This window comes from Amblyomma mixtum, chromosome 2, assembly GCF_055824585.1.
Source record: "Amblyomma mixtum isolate Tamu chromosome 2, ASM5582458v1, whole genome shotgun sequence".
In the NCBI taxonomy this organism is placed as follows: Eukaryota; Metazoa; Arthropoda; class Arachnida; order Ixodida; family Ixodidae; genus Amblyomma; species Amblyomma mixtum.
In genome coordinates, this window is record NC_143013.1 from 112,737,339 (window position 1) to 112,765,084 (window position 27,746).

General features: G+C 43.3%; 1 protein-coding gene across 2 annotated transcripts; it reads right to left on the reverse strand.

The window, feature by feature from the left end:
- On the reverse strand, positions 1-26,097 carry LOC149360603 (uncharacterized). 2 transcript variants are annotated; one of them, XM_089572406.1, is made up of 5 exons: positions 25,920-26,090; positions 17,455-17,594; positions 15,305-15,372; positions 12,849-12,929; positions 1-315 (listed from the first exon to the last, which is right to left on the reverse strand). In XM_089572406.1, exons 1-5 carry the CDS (start codon positions 26,037-26,039, stop codon positions 179-181), a joined length of 546 nt encoding a protein of 181 aa, XP_089428532.1. In that variant the 5' UTR covers positions 26,040-26,090; the 3' UTR covers positions 1-178. The 2 variants fall into 2 exon arrangements, with proteins under 2 accessions (XP_089428532.1, XP_089428533.1); XM_089572407.1 differs by lacking the exon at positions 12,849-12,929 and having other exon boundaries at positions 25,920-26,097.
- Positions 26,098-27,746: the final 1,649 nt, after the last annotated feature.

Below are 27,746 nucleotides of genomic sequence, written 5' to 3' on the forward strand. Positions count from 1 at the left end.
CCTCGTTTCCGTTCTTTAATTTGGAGGTAGAGTTTACCAGAATAATTTAATAAAAATGAAGAATAATATCTAAGGATTATTCTCGTTCATGTTAAACCTCAACAAGCCCACCCGCTGCAGCGAGCAACATTTGCATTGCGTGCACTTTCTTCAGCTGCCGTCCGCAAGGGCTGCAGTGCTAGTAGTCGCCTTCTCCATCGCGGCACAGGTCCCTGCTGTGCTCCGGAACAGTGACTCCGCAGGTGTCCACGAACTGGTCAATGCATTCCTGGGGCACGTTGTCCTTCACTGCTCTCTGCGCCCATAGTGTGCATTCTAGGCGGGGCAGTGCATAGAAGAAAAAAAACAGGAGAATTTAGAATTAGGACAGCGAAAAGCATTTCAGTCGACCTTCCATCAGACTACCTCATTTGTGCAATGGTCCCAATAGCAATCTAATCAATGTTTATTGCGGGATAGCCAGCACTGCGTGCCAGTAAGCGAAGAAGGCATCGCTAATTGAGGGGGTGTGAAATACGGTTTTCTTCCCAAGCCTGCTGAGTGCTAAGTGAGGAATAAGTAACGGGGCTCAAGCGCAGAAATATTACCGCGTCTAAGATAATGATTACTTATTAAAACTTTCCAGGTGGCTACAAACCAATCGCATTACTCTAAATACAACAATACCTAAATACGTAATTTTTAAGCCCACAAGCATGAGGGAGCAGAGGTCTATTAGCATCAGATATGAAGGTAGCCTGTTGGAGCTGGTCACTGAGCAAAAATTCTTGGGTGTATGGTTTAGGAGTGATCTGTCCTGGAACGCCCATGTTAGTTGCCTTAAGTCCGACTTATCACGGGTCATTGGTTGTCTTTACAGAATCCAGCACTTGATTCCATCTCGGATGAAGCAGATACTATTTTATTATCTATTCTATTCTAGAATAAGTTATGGTATTTTAGTCTGGGGTAGAACAACTGATTTGCAATTACAAAAAGTTAATTACTTTACAGAAGAAAGTATTACACTTATGCGAAAATTATAATGACGAGAAAAGGGAACTAAGAACGCATCCACTTTTTATAAAACACAATATGCTGAGGAAAGATACGGTATACTACTTTAAGTTGCTACAATGGATACATATGAATCGTTTGTGTGTAACTTCCACAGACAGAGTAAACTTTTATGCTATCAGAGACCCGGAAATAAAGATGCGTAGGGTAAGGAGAAGTTATGGTCGTCAAACATTGTCCCTTCAAGTTACCAAAATTCTCAATAGAAGAGATATAAATATAAATTACAGTGAACCGTTTTCCACTTTCAAAAATGAATCTAAGGGAGTTAGTTCTCGGTAGCGATGTCGCCTATACCGATCACTAAAATTCCTCATGTAAGCATGTTGTAGTCTATTTTTTTTTTTCACAATTACTGATTTTGTGTTCGCGTCTGCGTATTCTTGTTTGTGCTTATATATCCGTAATGCCTTGTTTTTCAGTAGGCTAGAATAAGCTCTAAATAGAACTTCATTATTTGATGTAGTGTTTCAAGTATGTCTTGATCACTGTTCTTATTTGTATACTCATCGTACATTTACGATGCAAATTCTCATCAAGCGCTTCGGTCTTTTTGTTGAGTATGTATATATTTTTGCTCTGTATAATTAATAGTTTTGTGCCTATTTTTCTTTGATTTCGTTTTATGTCCTTATCAACGGTACTGTTTTTTTACCGGCCCACCGGACTTTTGTAATTTAAATGTTTGTTTGTCATGTAGAAGGGGGCTGAGGCCCTGTCAGGCAACATTGTGCCTTTAGCCTAAGCCCCCTCTTAGGCAAAAGTCTAAGCAAGAAATAAAAGAAAGAATGAAAGAAAAAAATGAAAAAAATTATGGCTGAATGCTCATGCCAGGACAAAAGGATGGCTGTTTAGGCACAGCGCATAGCACCCAAAACGAGAATGACGATTGGTTGTTATGCGATTTCACTGCACGCTAAGAATCCCTGCTGGTTTCAAAGATTTGCAAGTCCTTTTACTACGACGATAGTCGTTATCGTGTACCCCATTTACTATATTATAGACTTTTCTCATAAGCATTTATTATTAAAATGACCAACCTGTTTGTTCTGCAGCCCTTGGGAACAACGTATTTTAAGCAATACAAGCGGTTAACCTCGTAATGAACTATGTCCTTACCTCCTCGTTTGCATCCTTGTTTTAAAACTGGCGGTAATAAAGGACAACGCACACACCAGCTCAGGCTGCACGCAAAGGCTTAACAACCACACAGTCACTGTAGAGATGCAAGCACTGAAAAGGATGTTGTTCCTTATACGCTTCTTGCATTTTCTATGTATGGAGAAATAGCCACTAACACGATGCGGTGTCTTAGTGGCTATGGTGCTCGGCTCCCGAGGCCAAGGTTGCGAAATCGAATACCGGCAGCAGCGGCTGTATTTCAACGGAGGCGAAATGCAGCATCGCCAGTTTACTGTGCGATTTCGGGGCAAGTTAAAGAACCCCAGATGTCTTAAATAATCCAGAGCCCTCTGGTATCATTTCACTCATTGCGTACTCGTCATATAAATAATACGAAGCCCTCTGATATATTGTCTCTCATAGCCCACTCGGCGCTAACTAATCGAGAGCCATCTGGTATGATGTCCCTCGATGCACACGCGTCGCTTTGGGACGTTAAACTACACGTACAACGTAGCGCACTGCAGCCTTTCATCCGAAGTATCAAATCGCGAAGAACTAAAAATTATCTATTCCTTTATTGACATTAGCTACAATCACGGACACGCCACGGGGGTTGTGGCTAGTAAGCCTAAGGTTGTTTGGTAGATCCGTGGTTGCGGTGGGTCAGTTAATATCAAGCACAAATTCTGAACTGCCCGTTTCCTCAAACTTTTTTGCGTTTTAGACATTCCCTGGTGGTCGTTATTCGTGCGAAGCCTTTCTGTGCTGCGTGCGTCATACTCGACAATTTCTTCGACGCATGATTCTCCAATTTTTATCGGTTCGACAATGCCTTTTCCCTCCTGCGCAACCGGATTTAGTGGCTCTTAACGTCCTGAATAACCTTTATTTTCTACTTACGTTTCTTCAAGCACCACTAATTTTTTGTGTAACTTGTTGCACACGACATTGCCTTCAAGTAGACAGTGACTGGCGCAAAAAGTATACTTTGACCACTTTGAATTGCATCAAATATATGGTTACAATTACTACCGAAGATGCGCGTGCAGCTCGGACAAGCGCCTAAATATCTTGCAAACAGCGAATCGGTGATTGAGGGTAGTTTAGGAAGAGTCAAAACCCTTTGTCTATAACTGTAGCCCCGCCGTTCCAACTCGCGTTATAACTACTGAGAAATAGGGTTACCAAGCAGGCATCATAATTCAGTGTTAAAATCTCGGTTCGTGAAAAAAAAATAAGATCGATTCGAACCCGCTCTTTGGTTGGGCAAATGAGGAGGAGCCCATACAGGCGCAGTGGAAGACAATTTAAACAAAATCGTTTTTTTTATGTTCCTGTGGATAACAGCGATTTTCGACGTGTGCATTCGTGATAAATGTTCCTATAGTATCATTATAACACGCCAATTGATTGTAGTGTTTTTTTAGCAGCCATCAGTGCCGTGAAAGCGTGTGAGAAGACCTTCGAGTTTAATTTACCGCCTTCCCTACGGTGTTAGGAATTTTCCGGGGTAGAGGTACAAATCTCTAATACCAAGGTTTTCAGCGAACAATTCGTTAGAATTTGTTAAATATAGAGTGATCAAACAGGAATAAATATTTGAGGGTTACTTAAGCTCCTCTTTAATATAACGCGAGAGCGCAATATGATAATGCCCGTATATACAAAAGGTCATTCTCTACTTTGCATTCGTACTCCGTGGAGTACTCATAACCCTCCTGCTGAAGCAGTGGTGCAGCGCTCAAACAATGCCCCACTGCCCTGCGATGGCAGGTGCTCCCAGTGGTAGGCCTTAGTGGTCCAGACTTCTCTCCCCGAGCGCTCAATGATTAATTTAGCGGCCTCCTACCACCTGGTGGGTAGTTTGCTAACTATCCGGAGGGCAGGTTGTGAAGACGCCGCCAGGTGACGGTACCTAAAGGTGGCCCACCTGCCTCCTAGCTTGCTCTTTGCGCACCATCTGCCAGAGCCATGCTCGCGATTTTATGCGAAGCATATTGCTAGAGCTACCACTCACGCCGTCGCCGTGGGACCCCTAGCCGTGAAACCACGTGACACCGTGACGTCACACCACGTGACACCGTGACGTCACACCACGTGACACCGTGACGTCACACCACGTGACATCGGATGAGAGAGCCGGCCTCCACCTCGCGCCGTCGCCGTGGGACCCCTAGCCGTCACGCCACGTGACACCGTGACGTCACACCACGTGACATCGGATGAGAGAGCCGGCCTCCACCTCGCGCCGTCGCCGTGGGATGCTTCGCATTCCCAAGGCTTAGCCAAGCTGAGCCGCAGCAATTTTTTCGCTCACAACGCCGACCATGCCCACGCCGGATTTTCGGCGTAACGGGGCCTTTAGCGCTGTCGCGTTATTATGTATTCAGGCAAGCTGCCCGCTGCAGCAGACGTAGCTGGTATGAAGAAAACTTTTAAGCGATCCTCGGGGGATATTTTGAATGCGTTAACAGCAAACGTTCCTTATATTGGAGGTGGCATATTTAGGTTGGTTATATCCGATGTAGCACACGTAAAGTCGTTATATCCAGGGTGACATGCTAATGTTTGTTACATCAGACGTATTATACTGATTTAATAAAGGTCGCGTACTATGTTTGTTGGTGGCGCGGTGGGCCGGTTGCACCTGCCCACCGTAGTTAGTGGCCCACCTGCCACTGGTTCCGCTTGCATAGACCCTTCCAATGCTAATGCATTAGTAATACTTACATTCTATATAATAAGGCCAAAATCGACAACCTTTTGTTAAGCGCAGTTTTGCGGTTAGCAAGAAAGATGTCATATCAGATGTTTGTAAAGAAGAAAAAGTCCTTTACGTGAGAAAATGAGGTCCATTATTCCACACAAAACCAAAACTCTACGCTCGGAAGCTCAGTAGAAAGCAAACAACCGATAGCGATGTATTGCAGCGCGTACGGTGCCAATTTCAAACTGCCTGCTCTAATGTACCATGCCACGCAGTTTCATTTGCTTCACCACTTGGTGCAAGAAAAAGGATAGCCATCGTCATCGACGACAGTGCTACTTTTCAAAGTGGAGAAGCGCACGAAAGAGCACACCGTGGCAAAAAAGAGCAAACGGTCCCAATTTGGCCTCGTTGTCAGTGAAACACGTCACCAGCAGACGTTACGTTTCCCTGAAATTCTTTCGCGCCTCTCGCCGTCAGCTGCGGTTTTTTTTTTTTTGGAGGGGGGGGGGGGGGGGGGGCAAAACAGTACTAGCCAGGATAATATGCCCTTCGCTTTAAAAACTGATACGACATGTTGGAGAGGAGCAATAACTGCGAACTTGACAGGACTGAAGAATGAGAAGAGGACAGGGCGAGTCCTGTCAAGTTCGCGGTTATTCCTCCTCTCCAACATGTCCGACCAACTGGCCCAAAGCTTCCTCTTATTGATACGACATTCTCCTGACCCTTGCTACGAACTTGCAATAAGCACGAACCTTAGGTACATATTATGTAATAATCTACACTGTAAAAAATTTGAACCCCTAAGGGTGCATATTCGTGTCTATAACTCACCGTTTCACCTTCTCAAAAGGGTGCAAAGTATGCTGGTCGCACCCATAGTAGGGGTGGGATCGTTACATTTGCGCCCTTTTTTCCCACTGCTTTACAGTTTCATAGATTTTTATTGCTTTAAAAGGCGCTGATGAAATTTTTTCCGGGTGCACTCTTGAAGGGAAGCTCAACAGGGAAGCTGCTCATATCAAGGCTGCAACTGTCATTTAATGGACAGCTCGAATAGCTCACATCATTTTAAAAGCACGCTTGATTGAACTACTGCAATGTTATTCGACAAGTCAAAGAACACCCCTGCACCCTAAAACCCCCTTGCACCCGAAGAAGCTACAGAAGCATTGCACCCATGCACCTTTGAAGGGTGCATGAGCGCATTAAAGGTGCTAACATGCTCAGTGCACCCTGTTTACAAAAAATAAGAAAAAATAAGGGTGTGAAAAGGGTGCAGTCATGAGCGATACACTTTTAAAGGTGCAATTTTCTTTACTGTGTACCCCATTCGTAAAGTGTTTATTAGCCGATGGGCTACGCGTCGGTCGGTATGTTCTTGAGAGGATTTTCTTGGTATTAGAAGCGCCTGAGTTTACAGCGATAGCTGGTAAGAGTACATTCGCCGGTTCTGCACCGTCGTAACACCGTGCCCCACTGATTAGTTACCACGCAGTAATGTCACGCATGATGCGACCACAACGCACCACGCTGATTGGTCTTCATGCACTGATTTGACGCATGGCATCACTGCAACGCACAGTAATGAGTTGTCCAAGCACACTGCGACCACAAGCTGTCGCTGAATCGCGTGGTAGAGAGTAGCAAGTGACGTCTGCGTTTTTTTCTATTCTTTAAAGCGGTCGTACAAGCACCCGGGAATAAAGTATCGTTCATGACTTAGAATGAATTTCGACCACTGTATTTCGCCATTATCGAAATGTTGTTCTCGCCACTGAAATTCAATCCCATGAACTTGCACTCATCAGTCGGAATCTGTAGCCATTGATTAACCACGGCGGGTTTAGGAACTTGGAAGTGAGGATAACTCTTTTCCTTAGAGGAGGCTTTGTGTCTGACAGCTATTCCGCGAAGATGCGCAGGATCCCTGTTTCCCTTTGCAAAGTAAGTTTCGAGCAATAAAGAAGTCGCACCGCAAAGGTTCAGGATAATATCGGGTAAGTAGAGAGAGAGAGAGGCCGACATAATTTATTTTTGTGGCCGGGACCTGGTTTGCTCTTCCAAGCTGCTCGGTTGAGGATGGAGGTATGTAACACAAAGTAGAAGACCAGTACTTCAGCACATTTGTATCTCGCGCTACAACGTGTTGCAGCCAGCCCGGCAGAAATCAAGATTGCCCCCTTCTTTTCAGCAAAGTGAATAGGCGACTATACGGAGCGGCTAAGATTTAACAAAATCGTACAGAAAGAACTTGGTGAAGAGCGGACACTCGGCGAGATCTGGCATCAGGAAATACGTCACACGGCCTAGGGAGCTAAGGAACCCTCCTATCAAGGGATGGCGCCACTCGCGCACGCGCACGTCTCCGATCACAGACTGTGGCGGCCAGTGACCGTGACAGCCATCACGTCTGACTGCTCGCATTCTCTCGTTTTTTCGTTGCGCTTCGTACAAGCTGCGTGTCTGTGTTTTTGCGTCCCTGCTGCTTCTCTACGCTACAGTCGGGTGTTTCAAAATGTCAAGGTGGGGAATGCTTTTTTTTTTGTCGAACTACACTGAATGCAAGCAGTTTGAGCTGAGCACGCCAGCTATGCTGGTCGGTGGCACGAACTATGTAATCACGCGGTGTCATGATCTACAACTAACTTAAATACTGAAAGGACAAAAAAACATACTGAAAAGACTAAACGAAATTCAGTCAAAATTAGAAAAGTTTGAAGCTACATCAAAAGCTATAACTGAAGTCAGTGCCAGGGTCTCTGATATTGAAAAAAAGCACTCGAAACTTTCAAAACAAGCTCATGACTTGGATGATTGCTCCCGACGGATTAATATTCTCTTTTATGGTATAACTGAAGAACACGATGAACCGCCCGAGGAGCTTAACTTAGGAGTAGTTGAAGGCGTATTTAGAAACAAACTCGGCATAACTGGGTCCTCTACAGAAAGAATACATCGTATTGGGCGTAAACACCCAGAACGACAACGTCCTATAATTCTAAAACTTATCGACATTCGCGAAAAAGCAAGAATAATACAGAACCGTTATAAACTGAAAGAAATGGGTGCTTCAATTTCAAATGATTTTTCAGTACAAACTAATTACAAAAGAAAAAACTATGGCAGAGCACGTCCGGAATTAGGAAATCGGGCGGGAAGGTTTAGTTAGCCTATGACAAAAATAAAGTTGATAATGAGTTCTTTGCATGGCACGACACTACAAATAATATTCCTGCAGATAAACGCCCTCTGCCAAGCAAACAAGCACCGAAAGAGCAAGGAAGAATCAAAACAAGTGCTCCGAAACCTTTTCAAGGCCTGTATAGAGTGCGATGTCAGTGCACGTTAAGGAACCCCCGGTGGTCGAAATTTCCGGAGTCCTTCACTACGGCGACCCTCATAGCTTCAGTCGCTTTGGGATGTTAAACACCCCCTTAACCCATAAACCAATTTAATTGCAGGGGCATTTCATAAGCCTCCTAGCACTGACAGCAGTTTCCTTGATAAAATGAATTGCTTTTTATGTAAGAGCTCTTTATGCATATTGTCAACAGACAACTGCGAGCAGTGTATAAATGTCATTGTGGGGAAGTGGCGCGATTCAGTTCGCCGCCGAAAGCGTAGCGACCGAGGTTGTCAATGATATATCCATTTACGGGGGCCTGTGCTTATTGCGATATGATGGCCAGTGATCGTTGCCACCGAGATACGGGCGACAGATGGCTCCACAAGCCTTCCCGAAAGCCGGTAGTGTCGGGTAAGGCACACGTGTGGAGGACGACGGGCCACTCAGCGAGTGGGAACCCGCGCACGTGCATTGACGTGCCCTAGAACTGGCTTTCACAGCCTGAGATCGCAAAAAGTCCGCTGAAGGATGCTTTTTATGTGTGCGCACGATATATTCTAACCAAAGGTCTTCCTGAATCGTCGTTAAGTTTTGTAGAGCCGTTTGTTGATATTGTTCTTTTGCACGACTTAACCGAGCAAGTCGGGCAGCCGTATGCACAGAATGGTACCGTCTCTATTTTAGATTTTTTTTGTCGGGTGAAATCCTTCGTCGTGAACCCAAACTGCAAGTCACGGCCGGCATATCGGATCACAAGATGGTATGCTTAAACTTACATGTCAACGTCGTTACGAAACGCAAGAAAAAACCTTGTATTTCTGAACTCCACACGTGCTGGTGACGCTGGGTTTTTGGGTACCCGAGATAGATATCGATTTTTCCAATTTCACTTGTTGTACGAGTCCAATTCATGGTCTGTCAACAATTTATTGTTGATGTTCAAATATCATGTGCTGAAATGTGTGAATGAATGTGTGCCACGTAGTTGCAAATTTGTACACAACACTAATCCCTGGATCACCAAAGAAATTGTACGCGAAAACGAAAAACGAAAAAGATAAGAACACAAATACGCCAGTGTCCCTCGGCGGCTAACGTTCTGAAACTTACCGGCATGTCCGAACAGCTCAAGAGATCCATAAAAACAGCAAAATATAATTGCCAATATATAACGATGACAAACATTCTTTTTTCAACACCTGCTAAGTTTTGGAGATATTTTTCATCTAGAAAAGACTCATTCCTATGTGCATTGCCGATGTGACTGCCACGGAGAAATCTCTAATAGCTAAATCTTTCAATCAGTTTTTCTGCTCCATATATATACAGATGACGATGGCAAGAAACCGCAGTATGCAGTCAATGACACTAACCCCCCCCCTCTCCCCAAATAATAATGTATGCATATCTGAAGAAGGTGTTCTATCGCTCTTACTTTATATCAGCATTAAAAAATCGCAAGGATCTGATAGCATACCAAATACCTTTCTTTTAAGTCATTCAGAATGGTGTGCCAAGTACCTATTTCTTATATTCATAAAATCTTTGTCAGAGGCAGCACTTCCTAATGATTAGAAGAATGCTAAAATCACACTGTACCCATGACAGAAAACAAATCGCTTCTTACTTTTGTGCACAAGTGGAAAAATTTTGGAACATATCACCTTTAATCGCATATCCACTTTTGTTGAAAAGCGCAATTTAATAGATTTTCGACCGCACGTTTTCCGCAGGGGGTATCAACGGTGTCACAACTACTTGAGGCAGTACATGACTTTGCAGCTGCTATAGACGGGCAGAGCCAAACAGATATTCTCTTTTCAGATTTTGAAGAACCGTTTCACTGTGTTTCCCACCGAAAGTTATTCTTAAAACGGCAACCAATACTTAAAAATGACGCATTGCTTTCCTGGATAGCGGCGTGGCTTTCCCCGCGGCGTCATTGTGTGTCGATTGAAGGTGTGTGTTCTAGTTATGGGTCGGTCCCGTCGAGCGTTCCGCAGGGGTCTGTTCTCTGGCCTCTTTTCTTTTTAGTATTCATTAACGACATTGTCACCGATGTGTCCGCGAAAATGAGTCTTTGCAGATGACTGCATTATTTACCAATAAATTAAAGATTCAGAGCACCAGTCTCAGTTAAATTAATCGGTAGCTAAACCTGAAAATTGGTGCACAGCAAGGCAAATAAAATAAATTAGAAAAAACAGTAGCATGCAAATCACTTTTCCGTCCTCTATTAATGGCCACCTGCTAGCATCCGTTGCAATTATAAATATTTAGGTGTAATCCTAACCATTGATCTCAGGTGGAATGAACATATGTGCTACATTGAAAAAAGGTGATTCAAAAGCTTGATTACTTGCTAAGAATTCTACGACAGGCCACTCAAAAAAATAAAACTCCTAGCTTACAAAACATTTATCAGGCCACTTCTTGAATACGCTTCGGCTGTATGGGATCCTTATACTAAGACGAATAATAACAAACTGCAAAACATCAAAAAAAGTAAACTAGATTCGTTTACAGACCACACAGCTGGCCACTTCAGCTACTGCTCTCGCACAAAAAGCTAAGTTAGATCATTTACAATTGCGCCGCTTTCATGAACAACTCACGTATATGCATCTTTTGCACCGTAGTATACTGGCAATAAATCATAACCTATATATCGATAATGTTATTCGGTGGACTACGGACGAAAATCGTTCCAAAAAGTTGAAGGAATACACCTGCAAAACCAGCGCGTTGAAAAATTCTTTCATCCTTAGAACACTTAGCGACTGTAGCGGACATCCTGTTGATACTGCGGATGCCCGCTTGTCGAGTGTCTGCTATGACAATTGAAACGTTGTTTTTAATATGTTCGCATGTGGTGCTCCTTCGTTACTCTCGGCATTTCTCGTGCATGTGTTTTGCCGTTCTTAATCTTATCTGTGCCGGTAAGGTGCTCCTGTATTGCTCTTGCCGTTTTTCGTACGTGTGGTTTCATATGTCTGCTTTTAGCTTCAGCTCCTTTTTTTTCTGGTCGTCACTTAAACTTTACCAACAGCGTTTTGATGTGCAGGTGTTTCCACCCACTTTTTCGGTCGCATGCCCCCCGGCGAGATGATCATGTTTGATCACTTTATGTTTGATCATGTTTGACTCTTCGCCTTGTTAAGCTGGTTATTCTGTTTTGCTATGTATTTTCCTTACAAAACGCATGTGCGTCCCACTCCTGCCTAAGGACTTCTTGAAGGCTGGCAGTAATTCTGAAGTAATTAAATAAATATTGTCGTTCGGATGGCGAGATATAGAAAATAAACGAACTCCTGACTTAACGCCACATAACTGCATATAAAAGAGGTGCTTGCCTCATTCACAGGTCACTAGCGAGAAGCTCTCAGCCAGCCAGCGGGTGATGGTATTTGGAACACTGGCTGTTAGTTTACTTTTTTGTTGCTACATTAATTATCCAGTCTGAATTGTACAAACTCGGTGAGCCTTGTCTACAGTGGTAGTTCTGCTGGTTTTCGACTGCCTGTGTAGGCAACTTGCAAATCCCAGGGAGCACTGAAATTGCTCCAATCACTCCCAATAGAAGTTTTTTCCGCGCATGATGTAAAAGTTTTCGAAGAACGTGTACGAAAAGCTCTGGGTTGATGTTACTCTTCGCTTTTGCTGATTCACTTCTTTTTCCTTCTTTGTTTTGTGTTTGCACTGCATGCTGCACGTTTTATACCCTTTGATTGCTTATGATTGCTTGTGTTGCTTTTTTGTGATTGCTTGCTAATGGTGGCGATGAATTGCGTTTACTTATGACGTGTATTGCCCTCCTGCTTGGTCTTCAATGATTGCAGTATGTTTTAAATAAATAAGTAAATAAATAAAATTCCCGCCTGAAGACAGCTTCCGTCAACCGCTTGGGGCGCGACAAACGCCAGACCACAATCTGGACGATCAGAGATGCGCATTTGGCTGATAGCATTTCTTTACTAGATTCTCTCCACGCAGCCCAGTTAGCTGACGCACGCCACTTGTGGCTTCCACAGAGCGCGGAAGCGCATGCATATAAACAAAGGCAGGTGAAGTGGAAAAGCATGATGGGTGCGCCTAAAAATGCTTGCTCCTTTCACTAGGCTGTGTGTTATGGCGCTGCCATCGACACGGCAAATATCATTGCAAGTTTCCTATGCTGTGATTCTATCTTGTCTCATGCATCAACGTCAGAATCTCATCGCTAACCGGTATAGCTGCGCGGAAAGTGACGTGGTGCCGCTTCAGTCGACACGCCTTCAAGTCCTTTGCGACCTTGCTGTAATATTTGATTTGTTAGGAGAAATAAACCTCAAACTTCAAACTTCAAAATCGCGAATTGCACGGAAGTACGATGAGTACCGTGCCTTGGTAGAATGTTGTAGTGAAATAGTATCGTTATCAAAAACAAAGGAAGTTTGAAGCATAGGTCGTAGTACGGTCGCAACTTTCCTGAAAACTTTTTTTGAAACTTGTTCCAAAAGGCAGAATCGACGGTAATAGATTGTAGAGTTTTCAACCCCACAAAAAGTTCGCTGATCTTTCCTTCTCTTTGCGACTAGAAAACTGCGGGCTGTTTCCGCCAGTTCTTACGGTGTCCATGGTACTCCATATCGGCAATGACGCAGTTCACGTAGTCTGTGTAGTAGATCACACCTTCATGCGGGGTTGGATCTGAAAAAAATGCGCAGGTAAATTTCACATTCGCGTGCAAATTTCAAAAGATAACTCAGAGATGAGAAACGTGCTTAGAGCTAGTGTACACACAAGTGGTGAGAAATTTGGTTCCGCCATTTCCCCTTCATACCCGCTACTGCGTGGCCATTTGGGAATGCACTATCCCAATCATTACGAGCTTGCTTCTTGGCTATCTTTATCGTTTAGCTTGGTACGTCTCAGTGTTTAGGTTTTGTTTTTACCTATCGTTAAGTTATAATCTTAACTTTTTCTTTAAGTATTTCGCAAACGACTCACGCAAATCCAAACGGATTGTCTATAAAGTCCGTTTGGAACATGCGGGTCACACTTGAACTTTCAGCCAGCCGAATCACATGGTGCGTCAAACGACGAGCGTTCACATCCTCCAACTCCGTGGTATCGGCGGCTAGGCGCGCCGCCACTCCCCGAGCTGCATCACTCTGCCGTCTATGTTCGATATGCCGAGCATGTTCTTATTCTTTCTCCGCAGCTCGTTGCCTCCTCCTGGTTTCATTCTGTCGTTGATGCGCGGCTCTGGCACGAGATGCCGAATTAGACGACGAACCATCCTCATCTGAATCCACTCGCCTGGCCGCTTTGTGCTTATGACGCTTCTCGAGGCGTGTAGCTCATTCTTTCTCCGTCTCCTCGGCTCGCTACCTCCACTTGGTTTCCTTCCGACGACGAAGCCTGGCTTATTTCAGTTTCTCCGACTCACTTTCCGTATCTGCCGATGAATCACATCGAGCCACCCCTTCTATATATACGATGCAATGCCGGCTCCTCCTTTGTTGTTGACACGCGGTTTCACCGGCTCCTCCTCTGACGTCATTCCAGATGGCGCGGCAAGCGGCGCTGCGGTGGTTGCTAGGCAACGGCTCAGCTCGCGGTGTGGCCACCGGCCACAGCGAAACAGCGAGAATACGGCCAATGTAGCTCTCGGTACAAAAGAGAAACATTTTGATTCCAATTAACGCAGGTAGGAGCATTTACCTTTGCAAGTTTTTTGCACGCATGTTTCAGCTTGGTTACTTTTTTAATAACTACGTTTCTTAAATAAAGTCTTCGAACTCCCGTGTGTTGTCAGTAATTCACACGCCTTCAGGAACAGGGGGGGGGGGGGGGGGGGGGGGGGGGGGCAGTGCACTTAACCTGATTAGCTAGAGCGGGGGTTAAATAAGCTTTCGAAATTTGTTAACAGCAGGGAACTCACCGGATTTTATGTGACCTCGTCGTGCCGAAGCATTTTTTTTGTAATGGTATAAATATTTACACAAAGAAAATATTTTCTAGATTCCCGAAGCAAAAAGATTATGCAAGCCCATAGGTGAAAAGACATTATTTGTCAGATGCTGACGAGAACAGAAACAGAGTAGTTGTTAGTTGCAGTCTACTTGCAGGCGTTTTGCGCGTCTCTCAGTATCCGCATGATTCTTCTGCTGCCCTTTTTTTTTTTGGAGAACTCTAGTGCTAATCAGTCCTATTATCGTATTTTCTGAACAAATCACAATGGTTTTAATAAAACATATATGCTTAAGGTAAAGACGTATCAGAGCCTCGGTCACGCTTTTGTGAGCTGCAAGAAGCGTTCCCTTCAAGACAGCACCCACTCCGTGACTTTATGTCAGTTGCCGGCAAAGAGAGCCAGGAGCACAAATGATGTAATAATCGTTTGTAAAGCTCTGTTGCAATTAACTCACAGGTATTGTCAAATTCACCGCTCATTAAAAATGCTACAGCTCTAAACTGCTAAAACAAAACAGCTAAAACAACTGCTAAAACAAAAAGTGAAGTCTGTAACTTCACTTTTTGTTTCCATCTCGTCAAGTCATTGCATTGATAAACTCATAAAAGCCAATTTACTAGAAATTATCTAGGGCACTTAAGATTATTTGTGTGCTCTGGATGCGAAAGCATTTTTGCGTCAGAGTGAGCTACTAGTTCGCTAGGCCTTTCCAGTTGAAGCCTTCAGGTCAAAGCCTTTGGGTGAAGGCCTTTAGGAAAGACCACACGACACACGCGTACATATGAAGAGTCGCTTTAACTAAGCCACCGCTGCATTTCCGGCTTTAACTCCCGACCTCATGACGTCACTTTCCGCGATCGTCGTGACGCCGCATTGAATTTTCGTGACCAGTTTTTGTGGTCAACGCTGTGTTTCGTTGCTCATGAGTATTATAATGTTTTCTCCTCAAAAAAGTACTTCTGCTCTACACATGCTTTTCAAGCACTGTTCTCTGATTAAGTACAGAAGCACGATGATTCTTTTGTGCCGAATATGAGATCACATAAAGTCCCAAAGTATCCAGCGTTGGATTTCGAACAGCATTGGACTTCAAGAATATACTCACCATCTTCTACAGTAAATATTATAGTTCCAGGTTCCTCTCCAGGCTTATCATGGAAATGCACGACTGTCCTGCGCATTTGCAATAAATACATTTGCAATTAAATCATTTTCTGCCCTTGATAACATGAAGAAAGTATATCAGTCAAGTTCTTGGATGTTTCGATCAGAGGAGACTTCATGTTTCCTTTTACCCCTCTTCTGAAAATATATCGTATTCATTAAAATTTTCTTGGTATAGGGTGACATTACTTTAGGGTGTAATGATGTGCTTCAACCTGTAATGCCTTACGTAAGTACAAAGATGGTATCTTTGGTTTCTGGACCTCCAACTACAGTGGATTAATTACCCCAAATTTTCGAACAAAACTAAATGATCAACGTTAAAAGCAGCAGCCTCGGCACCACCTTCTGCGGCTTTTATCGAAAGAGGAGAACTCGCATGGGACCGAAATTATATTCTTCAACGAATGCAGCTTCCAGCTTCGCTTGACTTTTTTTTTGTAGACAGCGAAAGGCTAGAATGATCTGCCCAATGGAATCGTTCTACACTGCAATACTGCCATTTTTGGGACCACGAGTTAGCACGTCTTTCTACACTGAAGCCACCCACCCCTGATGTAAAATCATGAGGGCGGGGGGCTTCGTTGGTTGTTGGTTCATGTAGGTTTAATGTTCCAAAGCCACTCAGCCTATGAGGGACGCGGTAGTAAAGGGCTCCGACAGTTTCGACCACCTGGGGTTCTTTAACGTGCACAGACATCGCACAGTACACGAGCCCCTAGAATTTCACCTCCATCGAAATTCGAACACCGCGGCCGGGATCAAACCCGCGTCTTTCGGGTCAGCAGCCGAGCGCCGTAACCTCTGAGCCACCGCCGCTGTTTCGAGTGGGGTTTTCAGGAATATTAAATTTAATTTTTATGTGGTGCTGTGGCTGTGTCTCCATTCTTACGCCAGTGATGTGTGCGAAACACAACATAGATTATATAAGTCAGTATTGGCAAGTATTCTGATTTTTAAGACGAAATATACAATGTAGTGTACCAGGAAACATGAAAGTTAAAAGACACGTGTTACGTGGTACAAAAAAAACTGCAAGAGGGGAAAGAGCAAGCAATGGCACTGGTGGGAACATACAGCTGTTGCACCTTCTTTAAACACTTTTGTCCTCAGAAACAACCGTAATCGCAAAGGAAATATTAATCGTGCATGCATTCAGTACTACCCTGCCCTTCTGCGCAGCGCGCATGTGCCATCTTATCAACCTCCGTTTTCCTAAAAGCCACAGATGGTCCACTCCCACACGTCGCTGCATGTGTTGTTATCAGATAAAATTTCAGCATTTCCCATTGCTAGCTCTCTGTTGCGCGTCCAGCTTTTTATATTACTGCGAACAGTAGCCTGCATTTATAAACAGTGAGGTGGCAGTGGTATGCTAAGTGTTTTGTACAGGTAATCTTGTAATCATCGCTCTTTTAGGCTTCTGTTTAGACGTCTATGCGACTTTGCAATATCTTACTTTCAGTGCGGTGTTTGTATTTTATATAGTGCAAGAAACAAATTTAATGCCGGTATCTAATGTGATATGGGCAGCGATATACCGGAATGTCTGGAAAGTGTGGAAACCGGAGGACAATAGAACATCAGAATAACTGCAACAATATTACCCACCCAGGACCCCTTGTGTCACATTGTTACTAGCACAAAGATAAATGCATGTCGCCGTTCTAAGAAGCATAAGAATTTAGGCCAGCAGGAGACAGATTGGAACTCTAGTGGAAGCATTTCCGATAGCAACTTCCAATGCAGCATTTGACTCAGTCGAAACCTTAGCTGTCATAGAGGCATTGCGGAATCGCAGTGTATACAAGAGCCTTATGTAAAAATAGTCATAGCTGCACAGCTATCATAGTTCTCCATAAAGTTCTCCATAGTTCTCCACAAATTTTCGTGCTGGAAACACTGTTTCGTAATGCGGTGTTTAACGGGTTAATAAGGAATTTCTATACATCTTAGGTCTCTTTTAATGAAGAAAATAGAGATACTTTCGCTTGTTGCCTTGCACATTGAATCATCACCATTTGATATTCCTCGGTATACTTGGTAATCGGAAGGAAGCAGGTAAAAATTAAAACTGATAGTGATGCATACCCATTCTGTGGGAAAAACCAGGCGTATGTAGCTGTTTTGGCATCAAGGTCGACATCTGTTCGAGTAGTGTAGAGACATTCAAGAGACGTGTCATTGTCGGAGTTTGAGATTGCCACTGCGTATTGGAAGCTTGCGAACGCCTGCGAGATAAAGACAGCACAGCAGTAGTGATCAATGCAAGGTGATAATCGGTATTATAAATTCTGGCACCGTCACAGGCTTAGACAACAGTAAGACAGACGATCAACATGGTACACAGGTATTTGTTATGAAGACATGCGAACTAACAAGTAGCACTGCCACACTTTCAGATCATGTAATGGCAACTACGGTACTATGTATAAGCTATCGAAAGCATCACATACAACGCCGCAGCGGTGGCTCAGCGTTTACGGTGTCCGGCTGCTGACCTGAAACGTGCGGGTTCGATCCCAGCCGCGGACGTCACATTTAGATGAAGGCGAAATGCTAAAAGCCGGTGTACTGTACGGTATGAGTGCTCGTTAAAAAATTCCATGCGGTAAACTATCCAGGCCCTCCACTATGGCGTCCCTCATAGCCTGAGTAACTTTGAAACGTTAAGCACGATTAAAGCGATCATCATCTATACTAGCAATGGTAAATTTCGCAGGAAGTTTGCAATACCCCCAAAAGTTAAATAATTGGAACTGCAAATTTATTTTTTTCCTGAGAAAGCAATGACGATTCTGAAGCCAAACTTGTGGATTTCATTCACTGCAGTGCGCACCCACTAGAAATTGTCAGTCAGTCAGTCACTCACTCACAAGCACACACGCACACACGCTTGTATACACACGTGTGTGTGTCCTCAACTCTCCGTTATTCATGAAAACTAAAAAATGCAGTGCAATAGAAGCTACTTTCGAGTAAATCTAGCAAATCTATAATCATCAGTTCTGCTTCGGAGTACTGCTTCGAGTAATTTGCACGAACTGCGACATGAGTTACCCGTATTTCAAGGTTTTCTTCAAGGTAACGTGCTATATGATATTTAGCGTCCTGAATCTACAGTGGTCGGTTCCGGATCCGATTCGGACACCTGGGGTATATTATAACAGTTTCCCACCCGAATCGGAGCCGTTTGTCAATCTCTTGCACCCCTCATTGGCTCAAGTGACGCCAAGTCCTACGTTCGCTCTTGGTTATTGGCTGAATCCTAGAGCGTAGCATCGCTTCATCAAATGGGGAAGGACGGGAAATTCAAAAATTGTGTATATTCGGGAAGGAATTTTTATAATATACCGACCGTGATGTTCTTTACATACTCTGATATCGCACAGCAAAGAGGCATTTTAGTAGTTATGCTTTATCCGACTACGGCAGCCGCAGGTGGCATTCTATCTCGCGGCTTTAAGATTAGCACCCGAACGCCAAAGCCACTCAGTCACCGTCGCGGGTTGTTGAAAGATTACCTTATCATGGTAAACACTCTAATAATTTAGCACTGCAGTATAAGCGTGTATAACGTGCATATCAATACGGGATACCAGGCTGGAATGCGACTAAATTTTTCCTGCAAAGATTTCAGTTCCCTTTGGACAAAAGTGATTCAGACTTTTCAAGTCGCCTGTAAAGGATTTCTACTTGACAACGGAAAGATTGGCTAAAACAAAGTACAGCACACCAAGATGTTATTTTTATTCGTGGAACGAACATTTTTATATTGGCGTTCAGACTTAAGCACTGCCATTTTTTCAGTGGTCCGCCATAACACGGTCGTTGTCCCCTGACAAAATTTGCTTCACTAGTTATCTACAAATATATTTTCTCTTGCAGTTTAACATCTTTTATGCTTGTGAGAATCAAAAAGTTATTAATAAACAAAAATGTTGTTCGTCCCGATGCAGTCTTTACTTACAGTATTTGCTGTAGGCATGCAGCAAAATATGAGTTATGAATCGCCGTGGAAGGCCCTGGATTTGCGAAGGGAATCCTGCTTGTGTGTAGAAAACTAGTGTTTTCGGAAAACAACTTTAATTCTAGCTGGAGCAATAACAATCATTAAATGTGACAGCTACACAGCCTTCAGCGTCGTCTCTTTCATACTGCCTTTCTTTAATATGGTCGTTTATTTGATATGACCAGAAATCTGTAATGATGGGTCGAGCATTTGTCTTTGGTATCATCGATTGAAACTGTCCCATGGCTCGCATTTTGATCAATTTGTTTCCACGAACACCTCCGTTTTCCTTCGCTAAATATTCTTTGCATTCACTGCACGAGATGTTCACATTGTGCCCGTCTGGCCTTCATATGTTTTTTTTTGTGCTTCCTGGTTTCATCGCTCAAATTGCGTAGTTTTCCCAATTAGATACGAAACTTGCGTCAGGCTTTTTGATCTGAGCGCCAATTTTAGAGCATGTCCCATAAGTTCCCACCCTGGCAAAGGATAATAACTACATTCTGGATAAGGGGCTTCCTTAACTGAGCTGTACAATAGGAACCTTGAGCCAGAGCATTAGAATAGGAGGCTCATTTGCAATGCTGAAAAATCACTAGTAGTTAAAAAAAAGTGCATAGCCAACGTCCAAGACATGAAATATCTGGACAGACCTGAAGCTTCTGCATTTTCAATTGCAGTCTTGCGCAAAAACTACCTTTCTGCTGCTACACAAACCCGATAAATCATATTATGTGCCACAGCACCATGCAAAACAGAATTGTTAATCAGCACAAAAGAAATGTGTTTCAGTCATTTTTGACCCCAAAAAATATGACCATTGTTGAGCACCTGAGGCCTCCTGCGTTAGAAATCTCTAATTTTCAATGGTATTTGTGCCTTTCAAACGATTCAAGGGGGATTTTCTTATGGCGTGGAATATGGAGTTTACAAAAGCGTCGAAACTTCTTACGCTGAATGGGTTATACAGCCGGCTAGCTACAGAGCCGAGATGAACAAAATTCGTTTTAGAGGCGTCAAATCTGTGCTTCTCAGCAACAATATAGCAGCTTCATTTAGGAAGGAAACAGAACGAATGATAAACCCATGCGGATAATCTCCGAACTCGCTCTTGCAACCATGATGCAATGACCGCGCAGGAAGCAAGGTTATTGATTGCCGCTTGCAATCTCTTTTGGAAAATACAGGCTAGAATATCAAGAGTCAGGGTACTTTTTGCTAAATGCTAAGAGGGCACGGCACCTGGCCTGGCGACAACATGCCTAAGCGGCCGTTACTGCTGTTGCAGGTTCTGCCATGGTTTTTCGCCAACGCTACATCTTTCTGCAGTCCGGACGGGGCACCGCTATTCTTCACGCCTTATGAAGACTTTCGGATTGATGGCATCCAGCTCGTGGATCGCCTTTCGTCGACGACGGTGACGGTGACGTCATCAGTGGACCGGCTACAAAAGGAGCCAAGCAGCGAGGGAGGCTTCAGAGGGCACGGCACCTGGCCTGGCGACAACGTGCCTAAGCGGCCGTTACTGCTGTTGCAGGTTCGTTATTTGAATAATGCTAAAACTTTCAGAAGTGACGACCGCTTTTTGTTAGCCCTGCCGTGCCCTCGCAGTTTCCTGAATTTTTTGGTTGACTCTTGGTCTATTCTATGATGTTGACACTGTTGGTTTCAGGAGATGTTGAAGAAAATCCTGGACCTAAAACCGCAGAAATGTTGCAATTAATCATTGATAATCAGGCTTCATCAGATGCTAAGATAGTTGCATTAAGAGCTGAAATGACCGAAATGAACGCGAAATGCGAAAAACTGACCGCTACACTTAATGTGATTGCAGAATTGAACAAGCGAGTACAAACCCTAGAATCCCTTGTTCGTCATCAGGCGGATAAGTTGGTAGAGTATGAAAATAGAAGCCGATTCAATAATCTCTTAGTTTTTGGTATCGATGAGGACAAGGGTGAATCAGACCGCGACCTGAAACCAGCTGTTATTGATAATGTATTTAAAGGAACCTTGGGAGTAGAAGTGAACACGATCGACAAAATTCATCGTATTGGGAAGAAAAAAGACGGTAGTAATCGGCCGGTAATCATGCATTTTTATGATTCGCGAGAAAAACAGTCTGTGATGCAGAACTGCGGCAAGCTGAAAGGCAGCTCGATAAGCATTAGTCAAGACTACGCTAAAGAAACTGTTGAATTACGAAAGAAACTATGGCAAAGCAGTGAAAAGGAACGAGCAAACGGCAACAAGGTGCAACTGGTACATGACAAGCTTAAGATAAACAATCATATCTACGTCTGGGATCGTGAAAAGAATGAACGGTGTCTGTACCGTACTGAGCAAGTTAAGGTTCCTCGATTCAAAAAGAGGGGAAAGACTGCTAGCCCTACATTGCTTCAGTTGCAAACTTCAGACAAGGCTTCTGACACGGAAAGCGATTCTTCTCGGTCATAGCTCAGAATTCTACTTGTAAACGCCCGCAGTATAGCAAATAAAGTAACTGATTTAGAGTATCTACTAATTTCTGAGAGCCCTGATGTATTGATGTTGACTGAGACATGGTTACATAGCGCAATTAATGACAGTAGTATTTTTCCTCCTGACTACAAGGTGTTTAGATGCGACAGAGATTCCAGAGGTGGTGGCGTGGCTATTATTGTGAAAAGCACTATAAACGCAGTCGCCCTTGATTGCAATGTCTCTGAAACGGTCTGGTGCAAGATCAGCTGTGCAAACATGTGGTATATGTTAGGGACTGTGTACAGACCACCAGCCACTCCGCCAGAATTTTTGGATGGCTTGAATGTATTTCTTAACTCCCATGTAAATGAAAACACAAGACTAATAATGGCTGGTGACTTTAATTTGCCGCATATTAACTGAGAAAGTCTATCAACGGGTAATGCAGAAATAAGGAGCGCCAATAAAATCATGCAGATCATGTTTTCACATAATCTTAAGCACATAGTTAGACTTCACAAGAGTTACAGCAAAGTCCCAGTCATTGTTGGACTTGGTTTTCATATCCGGTAGAATACCAGACTATACTGTATCAGTTGAGAATGGTTTATCAGATCATAAGATGCTTTGCTTGAATGTACCGCTGCACACAAGAATCTGTAAGAAACCATATGTCGTGATGCATGTTAAGGATTATGGCCGTGCGAATGACACGTCCATCCTAGACGTTCTGGAAGAAAGCTTTAATGAATTTGAAATAGCATCCAACCGCGAAAGTGTAGAAGAACTATGGGACCGACTTAAAGGCATAATCAAATATTGCATAGATCATTTTGTCCCCACACGTATAAGGAAATCACAGCAAAAAAATCCATGGATAACTAGGAGCATCATACACCTTAAGCGTAAGATAAAAAGGTTAAGGAAGAAAAAAAAGCAGGGCAACAGAACTTTCAATAACCAAACAAATGCTAAAATCTGCATTGGTGGAGTCGAAGAAAACGTTCTTCAATAAAACGCTTACAAACTTCCTTAAAAGCTCGCCACAAAAGTTTTGGCGATATTTCGCAGATAGAAAGAATGAAATAGAACAGATAGTGGATGGCGACGCAGTCGTGACAGAAAAGAAAGATATTGCAAACGTATTTAATCATTTTTTCCAATCAGTTTTCACGAAGCATAGATGTGACAGTGACAGTGATCCTTTAGTCTGCGCAATACAATACCCAATGGAAGACCTACGCATTACAAGGGAGGGCGTGTTCCAGCATTTGCTTAGGTTGGATGCAAAAAAATCGTGTGGCCCAGATGAAATACCAACGGTATTTCTTCAACGGTACGCTGAATGGATGTCGTATTATTTGCAGCTTTTATTCGAAAAATCTTTGCGGGATCATTCAGTACCTCAGGACTGGCGCGATGCCACCGTTGTTCCGATATTTAAAAGTGGCAATAGGCTATGTGTAAACAACTACAGACCGGTCTCGCTCACTTCTGTGTGCTGTAAAGTCCTAGAGCATACAATAGCAAAACATATTCTGTATTTTTTAGAAAAAAAACTATTTATTATGCCCAGTTCAGCACGGTTTCCGATCTGGCCTTTCGACGGTGACACAGCTAATCGAAACTGTACATGACCTTTGTACAGCTACAGATGAATGCCAACAGGTTGATGTTGTATGTACAGACTTTGCGAAGGCATTCGATAAAGTTGCACATCATAAACTACTTTCCAAATTGAGGAGCCTAGGAATTAGGGAAAATGTAGTATTGTGGATTCAGGCATATTTAAAAAACCTTTATCAAAGGGTCAGAATCGGGAAAAAGTGAGTCGGGGAAGTGTGAAGTTGTGTCTGGAGTGCCGCAGGGGTCTGTTTTAGGCCCACTTTTGTTTCTATTGTATATTAATGATATTCCGTATAATATTAACCCACCTGTAAAAATTAAACTATTCGCCGGTGATTGTTTAATTTACACGCGTGTAGCCTGCACGCAAGATCAGATCAAACTAAATAAATGCCTACAATCATTAATCTCGTGGTGCCAAAGATGGGGCATGGTAATTAACTACAATAAATCTACATACACTCACGTAACTAAAAAACAGAACGTTATCAGATTTGAATATAATATTGGAGAAAATACCTTGGTCAAGGTGCAGAGTTTCCGGTACTTAGGGGTGATAGTGACGCATAATCTAGACTGGCGTATTCATATTGAGAATATCTATTCAAAAGCGTACCAGAAGCTTTGCTTTCTTAGGAGAAAACTTCCAAACGCAACTAGAGAAATTAAGTTAGTCGCCTACAAAACGTTTATATAACCAGTTCTGGAATATGCGAATGCTGTGTGGAGCCCTCACCAAAAATGCTTAAAAAAGAAGGTAGAAAGAGTACAGCGGATTTCAGCACGTTTTATATGTTCAAAGTATCGCCGTACTGACTCGGTTACAAAGATGATGCAGCAGTGTGAATTGGAAACGCTGGAAATTAGAAGAATAAAACATAGACTCAAACTTTTTTTCCAGATAATGCAAGGGACATTAAAAATAAATAGAGAACATTATGTGAAAGCGCCTCTAAAACGTGGTTCCCGGAAAAACCACAGCAGGGTACTACAGCCTATTAACACACGTACGGATGTGTACCGGCCGGTATTCTTTCTTCCCTGATGTAATTGAAATGTGAAACAAATTGCCAAGTGATGTTGTGGAGAGTATGAACGTGCAACAATTTGAGCTAGGTGTTGATATATTTTTGAGAAATGGTGTACAAATTTTGAACTCTGACTCATGATTGCTCATTTATGTATTTGTTTTTGTTCCCTCCCTGTAACGACCCTCATTTGAGGGTTAACAGTATGACCAAATAAATAAATAAATAAGAGTTCATAAAGTCACAGAAATTATAGATTACGAGCGTGTATGCCAAATTTTATAAATATATGCATTATCTATAACTCGTCTCAGTCCATATTATGCAAGCGGTGAATAATTCAGACCCGCCCATGGCAGATATAAATACTGCAGTACGCCACTTTCTGGTAAATCTAATGACATTTTTTTTCTTACTTCACAGGGTATGCTGCTATTTACCATCTAGAACGCGTGGTAAACTGGTCAGATGCACATTTTTCCACAATAAGACTCGGAAGGCGCTACACGAGGAATAGTTAAAACATCCAAGGTCCAGACTTAATTTCACGGGGCTGTTTTAGCTCTGCTGAAGCACTGAAAACATAATTTCCAACTAAAGATGTTTCTGAAGTCATCATTGCAAATTTTGGCAGCCTTTTTTCGCCATGAAATTTTTATTTCAGTTACAACAGCAGTTTCCTTCTTACGTTTAAGAGAAAACGCCTGTTCGAATGCTTTGAGAAGGTTTTGCAGGAATCTCTTCCAATAAGTATGAATAATCTGAAGGGCATTTAAAGATCTCGTAAGCGTTAATTTAAAACATTTTAACCATTTCACATCGCCACAAGCTGGAACGTAGAATATACATGGCACACATAAAAATAAGGCTAATGTAAAAATGCGCATTAATATTGTAAATGGCGTCACCGGCATGAATCATGTTTTGTATTGTTTTTTTTTTACCCTAGGAACATTTAAGGTCATATCATTGTCGCAAACGGGCACGAACGCTTGATGTAACGAAACTGACAATATTGCTTTGGGTCCATGTCCAAACCTATCCCTCCCCGCTCTGGAACACAAACAAGTAGTGGAATTTGAGAATTCTCCGTAGTGCTTATTAATCACTTCTGGTTACGCTATCACTGAAAGAAACGCTTGATAGGGTTAAGAGCTAGGTCTGGGGTGCGTAACGTCAACACGAGAAAGGAAAAACAGGAGCGCCGAAAAACACACACACAGCTGAAGAACGACGTAGTACAAGCGACGTAGGAGAGCGCTTGTCTTACGTTGGTCTTCAGCTGTGTGTATGTTTTTCGGCGCTCCTGTTTTTCTTTTCTCGAGTACAATGAACCATGTAGCCCCAATAGAAGCTCTTCTAAACGTCAACACTGGAGGATTAGACGACAGCAACACAGTTTAGAAGATATGCAAGATAGCACATACCTTGACAGTATCCGCCACATCGTAATGAAGCTTTCGTGGACCTCCGGGGGCGCCCAGCTTTCCCAGTACTTCCGGGCTGCAACAAAGAGTTGCCAAAAAGTAAAGTACCAAGTTCAGCATTCTGGACCGATTCTCCAGGCCCACAAGTGGTAGCACTGTTATTCTGATGGAGCGTTTTCACAGCTTGCGGGCATGTGGGAAGAGCAGTCCAGCTTGCACAGCTCTTTCTTTGATAGTTTATGCTTGCGAAACATTTCCCGCTCTGAAAGCTGATTTACTCTTGCCTGGACAGTGATAAGCCGGACAGTTCAACAAAACTTTTAAAAGATTTGTTGCACACGAATGGCAGGTGCACTTTCTTATTCATTCTAGTGTATTTTTCCAGCTAATTACAAACGACCGCTTACACATTGCGGTGGATATGTCAGAGATGTGAGGGTAAAAGCAGGATGTCACAAGTGTTTCCTGACTCTGCATTTATGTATGACCGCCGCTCCTGACATCATGCAGCAAGAAACTTTAACAAAAGCATTTGTTTAGCATTTGAAGAATTCAGAATGTTGCCAGTTTATTGTTATGAGTATTCTAAATTTTTCATAGATAACAGTGACGTGCATATGCAGAAAACAAAAGTTAATAACGTCCCAGGAGCTAAGCTCTAATGTTTTGCTTCCATCGCTTCAGATAATAGGTAGCTGTGAACGGAAAAGCAGTTACGGTTCGTCGTATCTACTGATTTGAAAAAGAAAACCACTGCAATTCTTTTTACCGTTCATGAGGTGCCTTAATTATGCTAACAGGTGTAAGCTGAATGAGTGGATGAATTGTTGGCATGAGGAGTACTTTACTGCGTTTCCGTATTAGGAGCGACTAGTCACGGACACAGTCCTGCAATTGTCTCGTGCTGGTGTTTCGTTGTTAGATTAGACATCACACAGCCCCCGTGGGAGAGGAAGTAGTGGGGTGTTCGTTTGTTGTCTATTCTCAGCCATGTGCCTCTCAAACCCATGTACACGGCACTATCTGTCCGATCGGAGGTACACTTTCGAGTACCATCGTTCCTCCTCTACTACTTCCTCCTCGCCCTCTTTGATGCTTGAATAACATCCTCCACTAAGCCCATATGTTTCAAACAGCAGCGCTGTAAAAGCGCTGAAATTCATGCAGTCCCGTGGGCAGCCGGGTTATGCAGAGCGTACATTTGAGCACACATCCGAGCATCCCTCTTTTTTCTGACGACGCTCCTTTGCAATGTTCGCCACTTGTTTTCTAAGCTTATCGTTCTGTATTTCGAAAAAGTTGTCAGCAGTGACCAACGACTGCCGTGCACCAAAGAGCACAGTCAACGTTGGGCGTCACGTTTTTTGTACTAGTTGGGGGTGGGGTATTTGTGACCAAACTGAAGAGTTTATGTGCAAGGCCCAATCCCACTTTGTCCGGTACAAGGAAGGTTGCACGGGGCACGCGCACCGTGCCTAGGATCTTCACACTTCACCACTTTCCCATGAGTCCCTTAATTCGACTTAATTCCGCACCATCGTTCTCCCATTAAACAAAGCTCGCTCATTCCCTCCATCGTTTTCACCTCTTTGCCTTCTCGCCCCGCCGCGGTGGCTCAGTGGTTATGGTGCTCGGCTGCTGACCCGAAAGACGCCGGTTCGATCCCGGCCGCGGCGGTTGAATTTCTTTGGAGGAGAAATTCTAGAGGCCCGTGTACTGTGCGATGTCAGTGCACGTTAAAGAACCCCAGGTGGTCTAAATTTCCGGAGCCCTCCACTACGGTGTCTCTCATAGCCTTAGTCGCTTTGGGACGTTAAACCCCTTAAA